The sequence below is a fragment of the Lepidochelys kempii genome, chromosome 28, assembly GCF_965140265.1.
Source record: "Lepidochelys kempii isolate rLepKem1 chromosome 28, rLepKem1.hap2, whole genome shotgun sequence".
NCBI lineage: Eukaryota > Metazoa > Chordata > Testudines > Cheloniidae > Lepidochelys > Lepidochelys kempii.
In genome coordinates this window covers 6,554,633-6,578,771 of record NC_133283.1, presented here as the reverse complement: position 1 = coordinate 6,578,771, position 24,139 = coordinate 6,554,633, and the positions used below count along the sequence as shown (strand labels likewise).

At 48.4% G+C, this 24,139-nt stretch overlaps 1 protein-coding gene across 1 annotated transcript; it reads left to right on the top strand.

Annotated features, from left to right (window-relative positions):
* Positions 1-2,093: 2,093 nt before the first annotated feature.
* On the top strand, positions 2,094-19,537 carry LOC140904214 (uncharacterized). Its single transcript, XM_073326616.1, has 5 exons — positions 2,094-3,263; positions 4,280-4,368; positions 4,978-5,104; positions 16,573-16,686; positions 17,024-19,537. The coding sequence occupies exons 1-5, from the start codon at positions 3,221-3,223 to the stop codon at positions 18,655-18,657; spliced, it is 2,007 nt and encodes a 668-aa protein (XP_073182717.1). The 5' UTR covers positions 2,094-3,220; the 3' UTR covers positions 18,658-19,537.
* The last annotated feature ends 4,602 nt before the right edge of the window (positions 19,538-24,139 follow it).

Below are 24,139 nucleotides of genomic sequence, written 5' to 3'. Positions count from 1 at the left end.
TGCACAGTACGACGTGTGTGCGCCGCCCTGTATACCACACACTGAAACGTAAGTACAATATTTACATTCCAGTGGGTTTATTTTATAATTATGTAACCCTTCTGCCAGGCCAAGTTGATAGCAGCAAGGGCCGGATTCAGTACACAGGGGTTCCCTCTCATCAAAGCAAATGCAAAAACTGGCTCGAGCCCTCACCCAGTGACCCGGGAAAATCTTACACACCCCCTGGGCGCCTCAAAGAGGCAATACTTCCCCTCTCGCAAGCACAGAGTTTTGGTGTAGTAGAGAATCTTTAATAACATGAGGTAAACAACATCAGCATTAAATTGGGGAAACACCACAACTAGTGTTCATTAACCAAACCATGAGCAAAGACCCACCCCAGCAAATTGGGCCACATCCTTTCCCTCGGGTTCTTGAGTCCCAGAACCCAAACGTCTCTTGAGTCCAGCAATCCACAAATCACCCAAAGTTCAAAAAGTCCAGCCCCAGAGTTCAAACTTCATCTGCAGAGTGTTACTCCCCAGTCTGGCTAAAATGTGCCTGTGTGTGGGGGAAAGAGGTAAGGGACACCTTACGTGTCCTGAAGCTGACTGCCCCACAGGGCTCTGCTCCGCTCCGCTGTCTCACAAACGGCTCCGCTCCACCACGACTGGCTCCGCTCTGCACAGCTTGCCGTCCCACGAACAGCTCTGCTCAGCTCGCCGTCTCATGAACGGCTCCACTCTGCACAGCTCACCTCGCCGTCTCACAAACACTCCGCCAGCCTATCCACGAACAGCACTACTGCACTCTAGTTCTGCCGGCTCCCCACTACTTGACACAGTGCTCAGTGATTTCAGCTCATAGTAGTGGGAGCCTTAATGCTGGTGCACCATGAGGCCAAAGTGAATTCAGCACAGTACCTGTAGCAAGACTCTTAATAGACCCAAAATTAGCTCTGACATTCTACAGTGGAGAGAGACAGAGGTGCAACTGGTGTTTCAGGCCCTCACAAAGAGGCCCACACCACCAGGTACAAATACCTGTCTCAATCCCCCCCGCTCAATTCACAGAGTTTTGGAACCCATGTCCCTTGCCTAGCAAGTGCTACTTAATTGATGGTGAGTCCCTCCATCATAACAAAAGCCCAAGTACAGTTCCAAGCACAGTTCCCATAATCAGGGTAATAACAATTTATTCTTCCCGCCCCAATAACAGAGACACTGGGGATCCCACAGCAGCCAAAGTGACCATTTGGGCAGTTATGGCCTCATTCTAGGCAGGGTGGGTGTGCCTATGCAAATGAGATCAGCCCCTGAAGTTCTTTTCCACAACTTGCCACACCTCACCACCAGATGCCAGGGTGGAGCTCATCCTGACTCTGCTGACAATTATAGGGTCCACATGAGCAAGTCAGCCATGCCCAGTCCCGGGGGCTGCAACACGTGGGCATGTCTGTATCTGACACCTGGGGGACAGGAGACGCAGCCAACGCCTGGAAGGGGACAGTCACCTGCAAAGGGAGCCCCAGCCCCCAGCTACCCATCCCTGGCTCGGCCCCTCAGCCAGGAGACCCCGCCCCCAGCACGATCCCTGGCCCCCCACTGCCACGAGCCGGGCGGGGCCGGTCGCTCCCCCTGGCCGCGGGGGGAGCCGGGGGGGAGGGGGCGTTCCTAGGGGCGCTGCCCGGACCCCGGGGAGCAGCAGGGCGGGGCCCGGAGACTCCGGGGCTGAGGCTCCCCACGGAGCGCAGCGGCCCGGCCGAGGCCGCCAGGGTCCAGGCTCCGCCCCAGGGACACGAGCGGGGGGGCGGGGCCAGGCTGACCCGGCGCCCTCCCTTACCGGGGCTCGAGCGAGAGGCGCCCCGCCACAGCAGAATGCGAGGTGCGCTTCGACTCCCCTCAGAGCGGAAGTGACGCGCCCCACTACCAAGGCAACGACCGTACCCAGCCGCAGGAAGCGGAAGTGACTCATAACCCCGCCCTCCGGCGCCGTCCCTCCTGGGGCAGGCTGAGAAGCGCAGGTCTCTCGCTCACGCTCGGCCTTCTACTGGCGGATTGGGGGTGCGCGTCAGAACGGCCCGCCTCTCCCCGCTCCCTGATTGGCGGAGAGACGCCGGGGCCGGCGCTGGGGGTGGGGAGTCTCAGCCCTGGGGCTTGGCCTTGCTGCCGGTCCGCGGGCTCCGGGCAGCGCCGCTGGGAGCGGGAGCCGCGGGGAAACCTGAGCGGAGACGAAAAGCCCCTCGGCCCCCCTCCCCCCGTTATTGGGAACCCGGCGGGCGGCTCGGCCCTGGGGTCGCTGTTACCCCTGCCCCGCCCCCCGGGTCCTGCCCCTGCCCCTGCCCGGCGGCGCCTCCCCTCTGGCCTAGCCTGCCCCTCGCCCCGTCCCGGCCTCTGCCCCGCAGCCTCTCCCCTGCCCTTGCCTCCAGCGGCTTCACCGCTACCCGCGCTCCGCCGCCTATTTCCGCCCCTTGCTCCGACTCTACCCGTTTGAGGCCCCGGCAACAGCCAGGGCGTCCGCTGCAGCCCGTGGTACCGACGAGCACGCTTAGGCCTTGGGGGAGCAGCCAGCCCAGCAGCGCTCAGCGCCCTGCCCGTCCGCCGCCGCGGCCACGGAGCTAGCGCCGCCGTGAGGAGAGCCTGCTCCGGCTGGGGACACGGGTCTCGATCCTGCGTCCCCCCAGCCTTTGCCCCCGTCCCACAGCTTTGTGCCCGCAGTTGCAGCTCCCGCTAGTTGCAGCCCTGGGAGCGATGGGTCCTGGGAAGAAAGAGGCAGGACTTGCAGAGAACAAAGCACAGAGATCAGTCGCCGGGCAGCACGTGGGGGCGGGTGCTCTGTAAAATACAAGACGCTGCTCCCTCAGTCCGTTGCCTTATTGGAAACCCCGGACGAGCAGCTGCTGCTTCCCCAGCAGGGTCTGTGCTGGGGAGAGACCTTCGTTAAAGCTCGTTCCCTGCCCAGCCGAGGGTGGGACTAGCCCCCCGTGCAGCCCCGGACTCCGCCAATATCAACTCCGGAGCCAGGGACTCCAGGTGACTGAGAGAGACCTTGGGGAAAGTGCTGGGGACGGGCAAGCAAGTGACTTTCTGCCCAAGGGATTCTCAGATGTTGCAGACGCTGGGAATCTGCTCCCTAGTTGTTAACGTGCCCGCCAGAAGCGTTGGAGCTGCCAGAACAATAGCGGAGCTGCTGTTCTCAGCTGCAGCCAGGATCTGCCCCAGGCACAACTGGGATTCCGATGGGGAAAGAAGTGGTTCCCCTTTGTGTGACTGGAGGTGGAGGTATCAGGAGGGGAAGAGATGGGGGAAAGCCAGAGTTGCAGGGAGGGGAAAGACAGTGTGAAATGTGGTAGATTGAACTGTCTTTGTGCAGTCAGGAAATGGGGGGAGGGGTAAACAGGGGGAGGGAATGGCATCCTTTTCCTGTTTATGCCACTTCCCTCTGAAATATTGATTAAAAATTCCTTCTAGTTCTTCCCCTTTTCTCTCTCATTATCACATATGGATAAAAAATCTTTGGAGATTTCCACCTTTTCCCTAAAATTATTGACTCTCAATTCTCTCATTTTATGTTATTTTCTCCATAATTCTCAAATAATTTAAATTCTCTTCAGATTGGGAGACTTTTCCCACCCATTTTATCTGCAGCCATTTGTCCTTGTTTAGGTGAGAAATTGTTGTCCTGACTCCTGAGTCATTCCCTAAAAGGGATCTGCGGTTAGTGGGTGCTGTTTGGGGGAGCCCTCAGACACAGCTGCCTCTAGGGTGGGGAGGGGATGGCTGTTCTCTGTTAGCAACAGGGCATGGAAGGGGTACTTTTCTAGCATTTTGTTCAGAGACTTTGTTACTGGGAGACTATGGCCTTGTCTACACTAAAGGGAAAAGTCAATCTAAGCTATGCAATTTGAATTACATGAATAGCATAGCTTAGATCTACTTACTGCGGGGGCCACACTACGTGATGTCGACGGGAGACGCTCTTCCATCGACTCCCCTTACTCTTCTCGATCAGGTGGAGTACAGGAGTTGATGGGAGAGCGATCAGCGGTTGATTTAGTGGGTCAATTTAGCGATCCTCTGGTAAGTGTAGACAAGCCCTTAAAAATGTGTCTGTGGGCTTAGCCCTGGTGGGAGGAGCCAGGTCTACCCTATAATAAAGTGACCAAGCATTTTCCCAGCATGGCAGAATCTAGGATATCTGTTTGCTGAGAAAAAGCCGGGTGGGAGCAGGAATCATAATGTGAAATTAACTTACGCCAGTTCTGAAACATCTGCAGTTGCCCTTCTCACCCTGCCAGGCTGCAGAATGACGTCCATGTTTCGCTCCAGCTCATCCCATCTTCCCATGGGACAGGGAAGAGAAATGGCTGAAATGGAGCCAGTTCAGGTAGGGATTATTGGACGGTTTGCTGGTGGGTTCCTCCTGGAGGGAGAGGGACAGCAAATGGGGTGGAGAAAGGGAGGAGGCCAGGCAAACCTGCTGGGACTTTGAAAATATGTGGCTTAGATTCTAGGAACAGACCCATGAGGTTGAAAGGTGGAAATGCCCTAATTTGTGGAAGAGGAAACAACCCACTTAGATGGGGCTAGGAAAATTGACCAGATTCCCAGTGCTGGAGCCTGACCTGACTAAACAATGGTGGCTTTGAGATATGAAGGGGGCACCCACCAGTGTGGCTTAGGGGAGATGCCCCTCCCATCATATCCAGCTCCTCACAATGAGGAGGGTGTTGGGCTTCCTACCAGGGAGCTCTCCCTGGACCCTGTGAGGGGCTCCATCTCCTGTATCAGTCTCTGGCTAGTAGATGTGTGATGGATCTGCCAGGACAGAGAGAGACAAGGGGCTTCCTGTTTGTTTCCTCACCCTGGTGTGGGGTGAGACTCTGTTGACTGCAGACCTCCAAGAGCTTCCATTTGATTAGCTCCGTTTCCCCAATGAATAGTGGTGTTCTGGCTGGGGCAGCAAATACTGAGTGGGGGGCTCTTGCTCTTTCAGGGGCCGGTGACCTTTGAGGAGGTGGCTGTGTATTTCACCAAGGAAGAGGGGGCTCTGCTGGACCCCACTCAGAGAGCCCTCTACAGAGACGTCATGCAGGAGAACTATGAGAATGTGACCTTGCTGGGTAAGGATTCCTGTCCCCTCGGTTCTTATCAGGGGAAATGAAGAGTTCAGGTTCACATCACCCCCACAATGCAACCTCAACTCTGCCCTGTTTCAGCAACATCCCAACATGCTAGTAACACGCATATTAGCACTCTGCCCTCCCCAGCTACAGAACACTTTGGAAACAGAGCACAGGAGCAGTATAGCATAAAGTCTAACATCTTCTTTTTGTTAATGCAAAACTTGGATATAGGTCCTATGTAGGGAACAGAAGCTTCTGACACCTCTCTGGCTGTCAAACACAGCCTATGGCACACAAACCATCTCAGACTTATAAAGTGATATCACCCCTCTCCCCAAGGATTCCTTTTCAGTCATTGCTTTCACTTTGCTCTGACTGAACCCTGGAGACCACTAACACATATGTCACCAGGCTGCTGACAATCTCTGGGACAAGCACACACCCTTGTGCACCTTCACTGACACAACCTACAACACTCAGCATGGAAATGAGGCATACTTGGACCCTCAAGGTTCAAATGCACCTCTCTGCATATCACAGTCACAGCTCTGTCAAACTGCTCCAACTAATCCCTCCATCATCCAATTACAGCTGACTCAGTGTACACTAAATGCTGGTATTCCAATCTCTGGAACACAATACAAACAGTGACATGTTATTTTAGTCCTTCTTTGTCTCTGTTATAGATTTATAGACTTTTTTGGCCAGAAAGGACTATTAGGTCATTTAGGCTGAGCTCTTCTATAAGACAAGACACAGAATTGCATCCATTTACTGCTGTATTGAGCTGAATACCTTGTGTTTGACTAAATCGTCTTCCAGAAAGGCATCCAGTCTTGACTCTAAAACTTCCTGAGATGGAGAATTCTCCACTTCCCTTGGTAGTTTGTAAACCTTTGCACCAGCCTTACTGAACCATTCCCAGTGGCTAGTGCCAATTCCAGGGCTATGGAAGGGGCAGAGCCAAGGTTGTGTTGCAGGTGTGGCATGTACTTTAACTCTTCATTTCATAGTTTTTAGAGGTTTAAGTTTAGGTGCCATGCACATGCTGAAAGGACATGATTCAGCTCAGGGCAATTTGAACTTTGCATGATTGTAGTTTATGGGTTTATTTAATTACCTTGATTTTTTTAATGTGTTTTTTTTGCCACTATAACTGTGTCTACCCTAGAGCTTTTGCTAGCCTAGCTATGTTGATTTTTGACATTCCTAACTGACAGCTATTCTGGCAAAAATTTTAAGTGCAGACTGGGAAAGAATGTGCATGTGAATTTTAGATCACTTTAAAATATTACTCTTAACCCTAACATTTTGGTATCAGAGGGCAGAACTTCCTAGAAGAATATCTCCAGGATGCATGACACACATTGTCTGAAAGGTAGCAGAAGTAGGGCTCAGTCTCAAATTCATGACTGTAAATCCGGTTCAATGGCCACAGCATATCCCCTTGAGCCAACCTTTTACTATGACAGCAGATTTCTGGAAATCCTCTAGCAGTTCATAGAGATTTCGTCTTGCTGCACTAGTGCATTTCAATGGCATTGACTCATCAGTTTAGCTTGTGCTGTTCTAAATTCCAGATTCTACAGTTATTAACTTTTTTCACTGCTGGTATCCCAAAGAGGCAGTAGGTGCCATGTATTAACTGAAATAAATGCTAAGTTACTGAGATCAGTTGGGAGACCATGAGAACCATAGTTTCAGCCCCAGCTCCGTGGGAGACAAAATTACAAGAGCAAGATAATTTTATAAAAAGCTGTGTAGGATGTGTGTGGGCGGGGGGGGGGGGGGGGCTCTATTTTAGGAACCTCTTGATCAAATAATCTTATATTTGGACAATTAGGTCTTCCCTGAATGCCCATGAAAAATTTGTCCAATCTGAATAAACGTGAATTTGAGAGTAGTTAGAATAGTTGGTCTTTAAACAGAAAATAATGCTTCCATTGAGCTAGCTCCTGCCTCTCGGGGCAGTGGATGAGCTCTGCCAATGGGGGAACCCTTCCCATTGCTGTAGGGAGTGGCTACACTGACGCATTACAGCAGTGCGGCTACAGTATTTCAAGGGTAGACAAGCCCTGAGATACGACATTCAGTGACACCCCAGTCCCTCCTATTCCTTACTGCACTGAACCCACCAGCCCATGCTCAATGGTCCCAGCTTTCCTACAACTCTCTTTGTCTCTGGGTTTCTCTCTGTGAATAAGAAGCCGATCCAAGGTGACTTCTTTTATGGCTGGTGTCTTAACTTTCTGGGACATGGAGTTTCTATCTCTGTGCTTTAGGAGCCCCTTTGATGAGCAGTGTCTGGCTGTGTGTTTTCCCAGATAGGGTTCCCAGCTCTTCAGGATTGGCCTGGAGTCTCCAGGAATTAAAGATTAATCTTTAATTAAAGATTGTCATGTGATGAAATCTCCAGGAATACATCCAACCAAAATTGGCAACCCTATTCCCAGCAGAAATGGGGAAAGTTAAATCCATAAGGACATAAGAATGGCCATACTGGGTCAGACCAAAGGTCCATCCAGCCCAGTATCCTGTCTGCCAACAGCGGCCAATGCAGGTGCCCCAGAGGGAATGAACCTAACAGATAATGATCAAGTGATCTCTCTCCTGCTATCCATTGCCACCCTCTGACAAACAGAGGCTAGGGACACCATTCCTTACCCATCCTGGCTAATAGCCATTAATGGATTTAACCTCCATGAATGTATCTAGTTCTCTTTGAAACCCTGTTATAGTCCTAGCCTTCACAACCTCCTCAGGCAAGGAGTTCCACAGGTTGACTGTGCGCTGTGTGAAGAAGAACTTCCTTTTATTTGTTTTAAACCTGCTGCCCATTAATTTCAATTGGTGGCCCGTAGTTCTTATATTATGGGAACAAGTAAATCACTTTTCCTTATTCCCTTTCTCCACACCACTCATGATTTTATAAACCTCTATCATATCCCCACTTAGTCTCCTCTTTTCCAAGCTGAAAAGTCCTAGTGTCTTTAATCTCTCCTCATTATGGGACCTGTTCCAAACCCCTAATCGTTTTAGTTGCCCTTCTCTAAACCTTTTCTAGTGCCACTATATCTTTTTTGAGATGAGGAGACCACATCTGTGCGCAGTATTCAAGGTGTGGACAAACCATGGATTTATATGAGGGCAATAAGATATTCTCTATTGTTGCGGTTCAGTGATGAGACAGAACACAGCTTTATGCAAGCAAACAGGCTGGTCAGCGGAGATGGGCTGTTCTGCCCCCCCTGCCTTCCACCTTCTCCTTTTATTATATTTCTCCCCCTAAGCATTACACACTGCTACACAAAGGAATGTATGACGTTGATTCATATGCTTAGTTACCATCCTCTATCTACTACAATCCTGGTTCTCAGGCCTTGAGCCCAGGCTAAAGAAACCTCCCACAGTTGCTGTCCAAACAATCAAGTTCTCAGGGTTCATATCTAGCCCTTGTCCTTGGATAGAGCAATGTGTGCATTGCTTCTAGGAAACAGTCAGGGTGTGCCCCGCCTGCTTCCAGGTGGAATAGCTAGACATTAACCCTTCATCTCCCCTTTTTTGTTTATTGAAGTTGGCCATCTCATGGTAGCCGCCAATTTGTTTTGTCATGCTATTTAACTCCCAGACAGACAAGGACATAACCTGGGGAGCTTTCCAGGGCAAAATTTTACAAAGTCTTAACAAGGAAGGAATACATTGTACACAGCAACAACAAAAAATAAGCCCAATGATTACAAACACAAAATAACCAAAAACTTAACATCTGCAATATAATCATCTAAAAGGGGTACACTTCTTTTACTACAATTGTAACCAACAAAAGGCAATATAAGTATCATTCTACTAAGACAGCAAAGGGTGCCATCACTTAAATTTGCAGGAATATAATTAAAGGTGCATGAACCACAAGTAAAAACCCATCCTGATGGTAGGATGATATGGCCATAATTATATGAAACATTAACAGCATGGGAACAATTTAAAAGGGATTGAGAAATTTTTTGACAGCCCAATGGCACCTTTGTACTAGTGCAGTTAACTACACGCGCACAGGTGACATTGTGAGCCCCGGCCGGGTACGGTGTGTGAAGGGATATAGCCGTGCGAGGCAGAATATAGTTGGCCGGGCCCCAATTAGCCATGCTAGAGTACTGGGAGAAAAGATTAGCATAAGCAGAGAACAGTGTCTTATTCTCCTTCGGACTTGTAACGGGGGAGGCGCTTCCGAGCCAACCCCTACAGGAAATAGCAGGCACAAAAGGCACACAATCATTACAGAATTAGCAGTGATTTGGGCGAGAATCGCCACAAACAAAGTCTTAGGAGTTTCTGGCTGCTGATCTGCTGCCAGTTTTCGTTGAGCCGTGGCGACCAATGCTTTTACTGCTCCCCATGTCACGGGCTGGCTTGGGATGCTACGCCTCCTCCGTTTCCGTCCCGCCGTTGTCGACTCGGGGGGCAACGCGGTCTCCTCCAAGGTCAGCTGAAACTCTGGTATGGGATTCGACAGCCCCTGGTGCCATGCCATGTTGTTTAAGTGCTGGTCGCACGCACCGGGCTGGAACCCACAACGGTCCTGCAGGGAGAGACACAGCAGCATATCCCCGACCCCAAGTGATTAGAGGTGCTGGGCCCAGCCACTGTGGATCGGGCAGCTGACGGTAAAAGACACGCGGTCTTTCCAGTACCTCAGATTTGTGAAAATGCCGATCCGCAGGGGTCTGCTGATCTGCATTCAGTGTTAAATTATTTAAAGTAAACAAGAGGATATACATTTGTTGTTGAATGTCTCCTAAGGTTCGGAGATGCAGCTCCCCTTGTTTTAATTGTTTATCTAGCAAGGTTTTGAGTGTGCGATTGGCACGTTCAACAATGGCTTGGCCCGTGGAATTATAAGGGATTCCGTGTTTAAGACGGACGTCCCAGCGGGCACAAAAGGTGGAGAGGGCTGCAGAGCAGTAGGCTGGGGCATTATCTGTTTTAATTTGGCAAGGGCGACCCATAACAGAAAAGCAGGCCAGCAAATGGTGAATAACTTTGTTAGTGGCTTCCCCACGTTGTGGGGTTGCCCAAAGGAAGCCTGAATAAGTATCAACGGAAACATGTAAAAATGAATAGGGGCGGAATTGTGGTACATGAGTAACATCCATTTGCCACAGCTGATTTGCTGCGGTACCTTGGGGGTTAACGGCATAAGAAAAAGTAGGAGCAGCAGCAGCACAGTGGGGGCAGGAACGAACAATGGAACGTGCATGATCAGCAGGAATGTGAAACTGCCGGGCCAAAACAGAGGCAGACTGATGAAAAAAGGCATGGCTTTCAATGGGGTCAGAAAAAAGGGAATTTACCTGACCACGCAACGCGCGATCGGCGCGTGCATTGCCCTCAGTGAGTGGCCCAGGCAGGGGGGTATGACTGCGAATATGAGCAACAAAGTAAGGGAAATGACGAGTGGCAAGAAGATGCTGTAAAGACAAAAACAGGCGAAGGAGGTCTGCATCAACCTGAGGGGTAATGAGGGCAAGGGGTAAATGATCAATTACCTGATAAACATAATGGGTATCCACAATTAAATTAAAGGGACAATCAGCAAAAGGTTGAAAGGCCAAAATAACAGCAGCTAATTCTGAACGCTGTGCAGAACGCTGAGGCAGTGTAAAACGAGAATGCCAACGAGGGGGGTCACCCAACTGATAAGTGACTACACCTCGGTGGGGAGAGCCATCAGATGTTAATATCGAGGGTGGTGTCTAACTTTGTAAGTAAATCACGGCCCCAAATATTGAGGTGGACAGGGAGCACAAAAGGGCGGATTGTAGCAAGGGCACGGCCTCCTGGTTTAGAGACCGTGACCCAAGACAAACTTTGGCGCCCAGGTTTGCTACCCCCAATCCCCCACAACTCTTTAGAAGGAACCGTAGGCCAAGTAACCGGCCACTCCAGATCACGAATCACTGTAACGTCAGCTCCAGTGTCCACCAGCCCTGTAAAAGGAACATCATTTAAAAGAAGTGTTAACTGAGGTTTCGAGGGGCGGACTGACATTGTCAGAGCAACAAGTGGAGAAGACGCGCTGTGAGATGGCGAGTGAGACAACGTCGATCCAAAGCCTCCTCCACCCCGAGTTCGATCCTCGGCAGCTGGCACCTGATAGGGGACTAAAATCAACTGTGCAATTGACCGTCCACGCGGGAGCGACTGTGGAAGGTGAGTCCACACCTGAACCTTAATAATGCCAGTGTAATCAGCATCAATGACCCCTGGAATGACAAAAAAGCCCTGTTTCCCAGCATGTGAGCGAGGGAGAACAAGACCTACAAAGCCGGCAGGGAGAGGTCCCATCACCTGTGTAGGTATGGCACAGACCTCCCCTGGCAGCTGAAAGTCAGTGTCCTCCTGCATGATCAAATCAAGCCCTGCACTTCCAGCAGTCGCTGCCCTCATAGAGTCTACGGATTCCAAGGCAGAGGAGCGATTGCCTGAGTAGGAAACACCCCCATTTGGCCCTGGGTTTGGGGGGGACCCGTCGCGCGGTTTCCCGACCCGCTACGACACTGATTAGCCCAGTGATAACCTTTCCCACACTTGGGGCACTTCTTTGAGGGTCGGGCTGGTGCCTTAGATGAGCGGCACTCCCGCTGAAAATGACCCTCCTTTCCACAGCAGTAACAGCGCTTCCCCTCCTTCCCAGTTTTTCTGAGGGCGGCAGCCAGAACTCCAGGCTTGTGGGCTTGTGTGCCAATGTTCTGGCACGCCCGCAGCATGTCTGAGAGCTCTAAAATACCAGAGACTTGTGCTGCCTGGAGAGCACGGTGGCAATCCTCATTTGCATTTTCAACTGCCAATTTTAACAGGAGCTCGTGAGCTGCCTCAGTGTTATCCACCTGTCGGAGGATAGCCTCCTGCAATCTGTTGGTAAAATCCAAAAAGGACTCTAAGGCACCCTGACGGATACTGACAAAGCTTTTGGTAGGCTTGCCTGAATCCGGGACCTTCTTGAAAGCATGCTGGGCACAGGTGGAAATAATGGGGAAGACGGCCTGAGAGAGTTGAGACTGCATCTCAATAGTAGCAAACTGGCCCTCCCCTGCCAAATGCTCATAAATGATACCTTGCTCTCTATATACCTGGGCTTGGCGTTCTGCCATCTGCCGATACTCACTAAGCCAAATAACATACTGACTGGGTGACAACATCATGTGCAGCAGCGTTTTCCAATCCTCAGGGATTAGGGAGTACCCAGCACCCATCCCTTCAATGAGACCACGCACAAAGGTGCTAGTCAGGCCAAATTCACGAATTGTTTTCTTTACCTCTCTAACCACCGAGTATGGCAGAGTGGTCCAGGTGCCCACGGGGTTGCCCTGGTCATCATTCTGCCAGGTCACCGGGCAAACGGAGACCAGATCAGCCAGCTCCTCTGCTGTAAGATCTGATCGAGCTTTCGCTGCGTGAACCATTTGTTGCACCAGCGAAAGCTTCTGAGCAGATGCAGATGACTCTCCGGGGGGCCCCACGCGGGGAGGGTGATCACACACCGGCTCCGGTGGGGAAGGCCAGGGAGGCGGTGGTAATAGAGGCACTGGGGGCGAAGCAGGGGGAGGGATGGCTGCAGGAGCGGACGGGGGTGGCAGGATCGGCAGCTCCTCTGTTGGTGCTAGAGAGGGCCTTTCCGAGGCAACACGCTGTGTCGCATCGCCAGGAGGGGGGATGGCTGCAGGGGCGGACGGGGGCGGCGAGAGCACCAGCCTCGCGAGGGAGGGTCTGTCCGAGGCGACACGCTGTACCACGTCACGGCAGAGGTGCCAGGCATGTAAAGCCTGCACGGGTGCCCGAGGCTCTTTGTGCAATGTCTGGCCCAATCGCTCCCAGTCCGCTAGCTTAAGGCTTCCGGCTTCAGGATACCACGGGCACTTGGCACGCACCTCCTGTAGCAGGAGAGTGAGTTCTCGAGCCGGGCAGTCATGCTGAGCCTTACGCAGCAAATACTGCAGCTCATTGTGGTGTTGCACTTGCAAAGCAGAGAGGGAGCTTCCCATACTTACCACAATGAAAAATACTCACCGGGATCCACGAAGTGGATGAGTGACGTGTCTGAAACCCTTGCCGGGCGAGGTGAGTGCTGAGGGCCCCACGTTGGGCGCCAGTTGTTGCGGTTCAGTGATGAGACAGAACACAGCTTTATGCAAGCAAACAGGCTGGTCAGCGGAGATGGGCTGTTCTGCCCCCCCTGCCTTCCACCTTCTCCTTTTATTATATTTCTCCCCCTAAGCATTACACACTGCTACACAAAGGAATGTATGACGTTGATTCATATGCTTAGTTACCATCCTCCATCTACTACAATCCTGGTTCTCAGGCCTTGAGCCCAGGCTAAAGAAACCTCCCACAGTTGCTGTCCAAACAATCAAGTTCTCAGGGTTCATATCTAGCCCTTGTCCTTGGATAGAGCAATGTGTGCATTGCTTCTAGGAAACAGTCAGGGTGTGCCCCGCCTGCTTCCAGGTGGAATAGCTAGACATTAACCCTTCACTCTATCTTATTCTCTATCCCTTTTTTAATGATTCCTAACATCCTGTTCGCTTTTTTGACTGCCGCTGCACACTGTGTGGACATCTTCAGAGAACTATCCATGATGACTCCAAGATCTCTTTCCTGATTAGTTGTAGTTAAATTAGCCCCCATCATATTGTATGTATAGTTGGGGTTATTTTTTCCAATGTGCATTACTTTACATTTATCCACATTAAATTTCATTTGCCATTTTGTTTCCCAATCACTTAGTTTGTGAGATCTTTTTGAAGTTCTTCACAGTCTGCTTCGGTCTTAACTATCTTGAGCAGTTTAGTATCGTCTGCCAACTTTACCTCCCCACTGTTCACCCCTTTCTCCAGATCATTTATGAAAAAGTTGAATAAGATTTATCCTAGGACTGACCGGTGGGGAACACCACTAGTTTACCCCTCTCCATTCTGAAAATTTACCATTTATTCCTACCCTTTGTTCCCTGTCTTTTAATCAGTTCTCAGTCCATGAAAGGATCTTCCCTCTTATCCCATGACAACTTAATTTACATAAGAGCCTTTGGTGAGGGACCTTATCAAAGGCTTTCTGGAAATATAAGTACACTATGTCCACTGGATCCCCCTTGTCCACATGTTTGTTGATGCCTTCAGAGAACTCTAATAGATTAGTAAGACATGATTTCCCTTTACAGAAACCATGTTGACTTTTGCCCAACAATTTATGTTCTTCTATGTGTCTGACAATTTTATTCTTTACTATTTTTTCAACTAATTTGCCCGGTACTGACGTTAGACTTACCGGTCTGTAAATGCCGGGATCACCTCTAGAACCCTTTTTAAATATTGATGTTATATTAGCTATCTTCCAGTCATTGGTTAGAGAAGCTGATGTAAAGGAAAGGTTACAAATCATAGTTAATAGTTCCGCAATTTCACATTTGAGTTCTTTCAGAACTCTTGGGTGAATGCCATCTGGTCCCGGTGATTTGTTACTGTTAAGTTTATCAATTCATTCCAAAACCTCCTCTAATGACACTTCAATCTGTGACAATTCCTCAGATTTGTCAGCTACAAAGGACGGCTCAGGTTTGGGAATCTCCTGAACATCCTCAGCTGTGAAGAGTGAAGCAAAGAATTCATTTAGTTTCTCCGCAATGACTTTATCGTCTTTAAGTGCTCCTTTTGTATCTCGATTGTCTCGGGGCCCCACTGGTTATTTAGCAGGCTTCCTCCTTCTGATGTACTTAAAAAACAGTTTGTTAATACCTTTTGAGTTTTTGGCTTTTCTTATTACATTTTTACATTTAATTTGGCAGTGTTTATGCTCCTTTCTATTTACCTCACTAGGATTTGACTTCCACTTTTTAAAGATGCCTTTTTATCTCTCACTGCTTCTTTTACATAGTTGTTAAGCCATGGTGGCTCTTCTTTAGTTCTTTTACTGTGTTTTTTAATTTGGGGTATACATTTAAGTTGGACCTCTATTATGGTGTCTTTGAAAAGTGTCCATGCAGCTTGCAGGGATTTCACTCTAGTCACTGTACCTTTTAATTTCTGTTTAACTAACCTCCTCATTTTTGCATAGTTCCCCGTTCTGAAATTAAATGCCACAGTGTTGGGCTTCTGAGGTGTTCTTCCCACCACAGGAATGTTAAATGATAATCATGTTATGGTCACTATTTCCAAGCGGTCCTGTTATAGTTACCTCTTGGACCAGATCCTGCACTCCACTCAGGACTAAATCGAGAACTGCCTCTTCCCTTGTGGGTTCCTGTACCAGCTGCTCCAAGAAGCCGTCAATTAAAGTATCAAGAAATTTTGTCTCTGCATTTCGTCCTGAGGTGACATGTACCCAGTCAATATGGGGATAATTGAAATCCCCCACTGTGATGGAATTCTTTATTTTGATAGCCTCTCTAATCTCCCATAGCATTTCATGGTCACTCTCACTGTCCTGGTCAGGTGGTCGATAATAGATCCCTACTGTTATATTCTTATTAGAGCATGGAATTACTATCCATAGAGATTCTATGGAACATGTGGATTCATTTAAGATTTTTACTTCTTTTGATTCTACATTTTCTTTCACATATAATGCCACACCCCCCTCCCTCACCCCCACGACCTGTTCCCTCATAAGTAAGGCTATGATTTAGTCACAGAGGTTGCGGAAATCAGGGAATCCGTGACTTCCAAAGACCTCTCTGACTTCAGCCTGCGGAGGTCAGGAGCTGTGGAGTACCCCCCACCTGCCGTGGGGGAACCCCGCAGCTTCCAGCCACCACGGGAAGCCCTGAGCTCCTGGGCAGCAAGGGGAACCCCGCAGCTCCAGGCTGCCAAAGGAAGCCACAAGTTCCCAGCCGCTGCAGGCAGCGGGGCCCCCGGAGCTGCAGGCAGTGGGGATACCCTGCGGCTCCTGGCCGCTGCAGGTGGCGGGGGAACCCAGCAACTCCACACTGTCGCAGGTGGCAGAGACCCCGCCAGAGCTCCAAGCCACCGCAGGCGGCGGAGCTCCCAGCTGCTGCAGGCAGTGTGGGGCCTGCAGCATCCAGCCACAGCGGGTGGGGGAACCTGGAGCTGTGACACCCAATGGGCGGTAGGGGCCCCGGAGCTCCCAGCCAGCCCGCAGCTGCCCAGCTATCACAGGCAATGTGGGGACCTGCAGATCCCCATTTTGTCAGGGATATTTTTAGTAAAAGTCATGGACAGGTCATGACATCCGTGAATTTTTCTTTATTTCCCGTGACCTGTCCGTGACTTTTACTAAAAATATCCCTGACAAAATCTTAGCCTTACTCATGCACATTTGAGCACCTAGAGAGCTGCCCCCAGGATTTTACTAGTTAAAATGGGCTGGGGTTAAAGTAATAGACTCTTCTTTGTGATGAATGTCCCATGAATTCCCCTGATCTCCCTTGTTTTCTTTCCCCTGAACAGGATTTCCAGTTTCCAAACCTGATGTGGTCTCCCAGCTGGAACAAGGGGAGGAGCCATGGGTCCTGGATCTCCAGGGCTCTGAGGAAAGGGGAATCCCGAGAAGTGTCTGCATAGGTGAGGAATCATTAAATCAATTCTAGAACTCTCAGTGCCTGAAAGAAACAGCTGGGACTCCCTAAAGAGACCCTATGAGCTCTTGGAGTTTAGGATTATCCCCAGGAGGCATTTTATCCTCAGGGCAGCTATCACAAATGGCTTCCTATGGCTCCTGCTTTGTTCCCTCCCTGATGGGAGGTGGAGGCAGAATCGCTTCCCTCCTCTCTCCCATATGGAGAAGAGTTTTAGAGTATTCAGCTACTAGGGTTTTTTTTTCTGTCTCTCCACCTCTAATTTTGGTTTGTTTTCCCCTTTTCCATCCCTGTTTCTGAGGTTCCTCTCTCTATCCGAGCAGGTGCTGGGATGTTGAGTGAGAATGAGGAGCAGAATCCTCAGCAGGAAGATGGCGAGCAAGTGGAACCACATGGGGGATTATCACAAAGATCCCAAGGGAATGTGTCCAGGCATCGTGTGCAGGGAAGAGCCTGTGAGAGTGAGCACAGGCCAGAGAGGGAGCAGAGAAACCAGCTCAGGGAGAAAGAGGGTAAATCCATTTATTGTCAAGGAACTCACAAGGATCTCAAGCAAATCACAGCCCAGCAGATAAAACCTACAGGAGAGAGAAAAAACACATGCACTGAGTGTGGGAAAAACTTTACTCTGAACTCCACCCTCATTAGACATCAGAGGATCCACATGGGAAAGAGCCTCTATGAATGCTGTGAGTGTGGGAAACAGTTCAGTGAGAAATCAAACCTTATTAAACATCAGACAAGCCATACAAGAGAGAGATCCTATCAGTGTTATGAGTGCAGGAAAAGCTTCAGTCAGTGCTCATCCCTTCTTAGACATCAGAGGATCCACATGGGAGAGAGACCATATGAATGTTGTGAGTGCGGGAAAAGCTTCACTGTCAAATCAGATCTTAATAAACATCAGAGGATCCACACAGGAGAGCGTCCCTATGAATGCTATGAATGTGGGAAAAAGTTCACTTGGAGATCAGCGCTTATTAATCATCAGAGAATCCACACAGGAGAGCGACCCTATAAATGCTGTGAGTGTGGGAAAACGTTCCGTCAGAGCTCAGGCCTTATTAATCATCAGAGAATCCACACAGAAGAGTACCTCTATGAATGCTGTGAATGCGGGAAACAGTTCGGTAAGATTTCAAAACTTATTAAACATCAGACAAGCCACACAAGAGTGACACCCTATGAATGCTGTGAGTGCAGGAAAAGCTTCACTAAGAGCTCATCCCTTATTAGACATCAGAGGATTCACGCAGGAGAGAGACCATATGAATGTTGTGAGTGTGGGAAACGCTTCACTGCCAGATCAGATCTTAATAAACATCAGAGGATCCACACGGGAGAGCGCCCCTATGAATGCTGTGAGTGTGGGAAAAAGTTCACTTGGAGCTCAGCGCTTATTAATCATCAGAGAATCCACACAGGAGAGCGCCCCTATGAATGCTGTGAGTGCGGGAAAACGTTCCTTCAGAGCTCAGGCCTTATTAATCATCAGAGAATCCACACAGAAGAGCACCTATATGAATGCTGTGAGTGCGGAAAACAGTTCAGTAAGAAATCAAAACTTATTAAACATCAGACAAGCCACACAAGAGTGACACCCTATGAATGCTGTGAGTGCAGGAAAAGCTTCACTCGGAGTTCATCCCTTATTAGGCATCAGAAGATCCACACAGGAGAGAGACCATATGAATGCTGTGAGTGTGGGAAATGCTTCACTGTCAAATCAGACCTTAGTAAACATCAGAGGATCCACACGGGAGAGCGCCCGTATGAATGCTGTGAGTGTGGGAAACGGTTCACTTGGAGCTCAGTGCTTATTAATCATCAGAAAATCCACACAGGAGAGCGACCCTATGAATGCTGTGAGTGCGGGAAAAGTTTCATCCGGAGCTCACACCTTAATAGACATCAGACCCTTCACAAGGGAGATATACAGCATAAAAACTTTATGTAGGGCAGAGAAAATACATTTTTAAAAGGACATTTGCTAATTCTTACATAGTGACCTTTTAGGGCTGTTTGCACCATTTGCATCACCATGTTCTCTCACTCTCTCAGGTGAGTTGCCCACTTTTCCTTTTGCAGGTCACCCTTCTCTGGGATGAATCCTGTGGTCCTTACTCCTAATTCTTTTCTCCTGTGAGTCGTGGGAGTGTCTCTCCCTCCTGCCAGGAATATCCATCAGCCCCAGCTGGGGGAAATGGGGGTGACCTCAAGTAACTACACTGAGCAAAAATCGACCTTGGCTTTGTCTTCTCTAGGATTTTCCATGGAGTTGGCCTGCTTGAGGTAGCTATCGTAATGTAAACACACAGACAGCTTTGCCGTGTTGACATAGCCCAGGCACAATGGTTGGGGTTAGCTAGCACCTTCCGCTTTGACCTGTCCTAATCGACAGCAATATTCATACTCTGAACAAGCCCTGAGCATCACATTCATACAGTAACCCTACTAGCGGAGTGATTGTTAGTCACCAGGTTCCCCCTTTGGCAACAGATTCTCATTCTCAGTTGTTCTCATGCTGGTTCAGGTTGTGCTGGACAGCAGGTGGTCCATTCTTTTCACCATTTTTCATATTTAAAATATCATAGAATCATAGAATCATAGAATATCAGGGTTGGAAGGGACCCCAGAAGGTCATCTAGTCCAACCCCCTGCTCAAAGCAGGACCAATTCCCAGTTAAATCATCCCAGCCAGGGCTTTGTCAAGCCTGACCTTAAAAACCTCTAAGGAAGGAGATTCTACCACCTCCCTAGGTAACGCATTCCAGTGTTTCACCACCCTCTTAGTGAAAAAGTTTTTCCTAATATCCAATCTAAACCTCCCCCACTGCAACTTGAGACCATTACTCCTCGTTCTGTCATCTGCTACCATTGAGAACAGTCTAGAGCCATCCTCTTTGGAACCCCCTTTCAGGTAGTTGAAAGCAGCTATCAAATCCCCCCTCATTCTTCTCTTCTGCAGGCTAAACAATCCCAGCTCCCTCAGCCTCTCCTCATAACTCATGTGTTCCAGTCCCCTAATCATTTTTGTTGCCCTTCGCTGGACTCTCTCCAATTTATCCACATCCTTCTTGAAGTGTGGGGCCCAAAACTGGACACAGTACTCCAGATGAGGCCTCACCAATGTCGAATAGAGGGGAACGATCACGTCCCTCGATCTGCTCGCTATGCCCCTACTTATACATCCCAAAATGCCATTGGCCTTCTTGGCAACAAGGGCACACTGCTGACTCATATCCAGCTTCTCGTCCACTGTCACCCCTAGGTCCTTTTCTGCAGAACTGCTGCCTAGCCATTCGGTCCCTAGTCTGTAGCTGTGCATTGGGTTCTTCCGTCCTAAGTGCAGGACCCTGCACTTATCCTTATTGAACCTCATCAGATTCCTTTTGGCCCAATCTTCCAATTGGTCTAGGTCCTTCTGTATCCTATCCCTCCCCTCCAGCGTATCTACCACTCCTCCCAGTTTAGTATCATCCGCAAATTTGCTGAGAGTGCAATCCACACCATCCTCCAGATCATTTATGAAGATATTGAATAAAACCGGCCCCAGGACCGACCCTTGGGGCACTCCACTTGATACCGGCTGCCAACTAGACATGGAGCCATTGATCACTACCCGTTGAGCCCGACAATTTAGCCAGCTTTCTACCCACCTTATAGTGCATTCATCCAGCCCATACTTCCTTAACTTGGTGACAAGAATACTATGGGAGACCGTGTCAAAAGCTTTGCTAAAGTCAAGAAACAATACATCCACTGCTTTCCCTTCATCCACAGAACCAGTAATCTCATCATAAAAGGCGATTAGATTAGTCAGGCATGACCTTCCCTTGGTGAATCCATGCTGGCTGTTCCTGATCACTTTCCTCTCATGCAAGTGCTTCAGGATTGAAAATATATTTCAGTATAACAAAGAAGAGGAGCAGGAGTGGGACAAATGTATCATTTCGGCCTTTGTGACAGAGGAAGGAAATGGGCTGAGTCGGATGGATTCCCTCCTTCTCCATTACAGTCACTATGCCTGTTCCCTCCAGCAGCGCTGGTGTCTGTGTGAGCCACAGTGGTGTTTATCTTCCCTTTATTCTACCCCTCCACCTCCCAAAGAGTCCCTCCAATTGATCCTATATCCAACTCATTAGGGCTAGAGATGCAAGTGTCACAGACCTGGATGGAGAATTCCAGTGGATCCAAAACACAGAGTGATCATTCTATCCTTGTTTCCATCTATTGGTAAAGCCATTTCTGGACATTTTCCTGCTGATCTGGGATTGTTAGCAGATGAGAAGGGTGGCAGTTTTTCCCCATTATGCTGTTGCTAATTATTTTTGTAAATAACACGACTCCATAATAAAGTGCTGTTGAATGAAGCAGGTTTGAATGGATCAGAGGAGAAAATGATGGGGGAATCTGCTCTCCTGATCATTTTTGAGTAATCAAATGTAACCTGCTCTGGAATTTCATTTTGTATGAAAGAGAAAGTGACTTATACTGCTGTGTTGTGGCTTTTTCTGTCTCTCCTGAAGGCCATTTCATCACATTATTGAATATTAGTTTTGTTCTCCGGGATGTAGCTCGGATTTATCAAGGACTTTGGGACAAATGACTGTTTGCTAAAAGAGTCCTTCCTTATTTTAGTTTTGACTTTCCCCCACTGCTGCATGACGACTTGAAAAAAGCTCAAGTGCAGTTCACTCATCAGGAGAGGATGCTTCAAACCATTGGGCATGCTGCCAAGGAAACAGTAGTGCTGCCATGCTGCCAAGGAAACCCTAGTGGGTTTAGGGCTGCACTCTGAAATGGTGAACAGCAGCACACCGATAATTGTGCAACTAACTGAAGTAACTGGGTGCATGTGTTCTATGATTTAGGAAACTCTGTCCCTGTCTGTGTTGATTTGGAAAAAATAAAGTTAATTTCTGGTGAACTTGCCCATGACAGATGCTGCAAATGTGCACTACAATGAACTCAGGGTGGAATGTGATATAGCTGCAGAATATTTATTTTTAATATACTCTGCTCCTTTGGTGACTTACAGGGATTCTGATGCAGGAGTGTTTCTAGTCCCTAACTTGGACTTGTGCCACCAGTTTAAAGAAACAAATTGGGCATGTTTGGGGAAGCCATTCCTCACTAACACTGCTCACATTTTGGGTGGTTTTGTAAAGGATTCAATTCCAAAGAAAGTGTAAATGTACCATGACCATGACCAAGGATTTGGCAAGAACTCAGTTTGATATAGAAGGCACCCAGTAGTTGATTTTCATCCCAGAGAAGGAAGCTGTGGTGAACTATGGTCCAGGTAAAACTTCATTTTTGTTTTTTGTTTTTTGGGGTTTTTTTTAACACTGCTCCCTAGTTCATTGTCTCTGATTACACTCCCAAAGGATGCCATGGCTCGACTGGAAGGTCCTTCACCATTTGGATCCAAAGTTCCATGAGGCAAAATGAGAAATAGTTGATGCCTTCAGAGGAGATTCCTTCGCCAGCCTGATTGGGCAAGAAGGACTTTCATGCTGTTGAAATGGTGGTGACTGATGAGAGAATGAATATGTCAAGTTCTGATTTCAGACTGCTGGATATACAAATGTTGAGTCCTGATTCTAGGCTTTTGTCTCATAATTTTGCTCTTGTGTCTTATGCAGTTGTGCCACTTTGCCTCCACCTTCTACGTCTTTGAAAGATTGGAAGGTGTGAATATAGAGCTGAGGTCCTTTTTCTTATGATGCAAACCTTTCCACATAGTATGAGACCCCTTCCACTAACACTTATGTCCAAAGCCCCAGAGATAAATGAACTCACAGATGTGGAAAGCTCCTATGCTGGTGTAGATCACATTTACACAGTGCTCACTTGGTGGAAATGGGGATTAAAAGAAAACTAATGTATGATAAAATGTTATAATCTTTGAATATGTTCTTGTAACCAGTGAAAATGAAATTACCAATTAAGTTCATTACTGGTTAAAGCCTAACTTAGTGATAACCTGAATTATATTGGAACACTGTGACTTACATTGGTTTGCTTTTTGCTAGTAATATGTGAAGTGGTGGCTAACCTTAAGAACTTTATTTGATGTAAAATACCCCCTGTGGACTAAGGCATTCTGAAGTACAACATCACTCCAAGGTCAAGGTGGTGGAATGTGTGAGAAAAATAGTGTATAGGAGAACATAGAACCAGACTTCAGTTGTTTCTATTTCAAATGAAATATGTTTTGACAAGCTGTAAAATAAAATTATGTAAGGAGACAAATTGTGAAACCTTTTACCAAATTAGACTGTATGGGTCACTAAGTTCCCCTCTTCTCTGCAAAGCAAAGATGTATAATCTCTGTCATGAGATGTCCCTGGTTCTTTTTATGCATGGCAATGGGTGCATGATGCAATAGATTGTTTTTCTGTGGGGTTTTTTTTTTGGGGGGGGTCACCTGTTATTTTTATAGGAGCTGAGACCCCTTTTTCTGTTTAGAGGAAGCCAGCTGTTATGACTCAGCCTTTTAACCCTCAAGCCAGGCTATGGAAACCTCCTCCAAACTGTCCTTGGTATTTTCATTTTTGAGATCTTTGGGGTTCAAACCTCCACATTGCACGTGATTCACAACAACCGATATTTTAAGAAAACTGCTGAGTTAAGTGGGACTCTTCCAAACTGACGATAGCCCAAATTCTGCCTCACTTGAAATGGATCCAGTCATTTTGTCTGTAACCAACGGGTCCTTCATTCCTCATTTGCCCAGAGATTTCAGGAGAGTGACCGTAATGTAGGGTGAGCTGGAATCATCAACCAAAAAGACCAAAGTAAAAGTGGAAGCCCTTTTGTACCAGCAACTTAAAGACAGATAGGCCAGGACCCCAAAACTGATTCCTTCTGGGGAAGGAAGTCTTAACATCAACAACAGGCTCTGCCAGCCTTGGTCTGTCTCCTCCTATCTGAGAAAGCTTGTGAATGTGGAGTACTGAGCCTGTGACCCCATCACCAGATCTTTGACTGCAGCTCTAGCTCCTACTCTATGTGAGTCAGTGTGTGCATGAAACCTGTCACTGTGATCACTGTATTTTATGCCCCAGAGCTAGCTGAATGGTGAACTTTAGGTTTAGGAGGTGTGTTCTTCATTTTATTTGTTTGTTCATTTTAATGAAATGTGTAAAAGGGATATTGAGTCATGTTTTTCGTAAGCTACATGGGTCAGAACCATAGAGAATGTGGGTGGAGATCAACCAGTCCAAAATGGAGCCTTATCAGCTCCCTCTATATTAACCCATTGGTTCTCATATGGGAACAGCTGGGGGAGGGGGGCTCAGAGCAGCGTAAGACAAAATTACCTCCCCTTCACAGGCTTTCAGGAGTAGTGGGGGTATGCATGGGCCAGGGGCCCTGTGTCTGCCTGATGGGGGGGTTGGTGGGAGGAGGGGTATTAGGGCGTGGGTGGTGGT

What these genes read in the sequence shown, in the direction of transcription:
- LOC140904214 (XM_073326616.1), top strand. Translation starts at nt 3,221, where the DNA reads ATGGGGAAAGAAGTGGTTCCCCTTTGTGTGACTGGAGGTGGAG. An exon ending in TTGTGTGACTGGAGGTGGAG is followed by an intron (nt 3,264 to 4,279) that starts GTATCAGGAGGG and finishes TCACCCTGCCAG; the next exon opens with GCTGCAGAATGACGTCCATG. An exon ending in CTGAAATGGAGCCAGTTCAG is followed by an intron (nt 4,369 to 4,977) that starts GTAGGGATTATT and finishes TTGCTCTTTCAG; the next exon opens with GGGCCGGTGACCTTTGAGGA.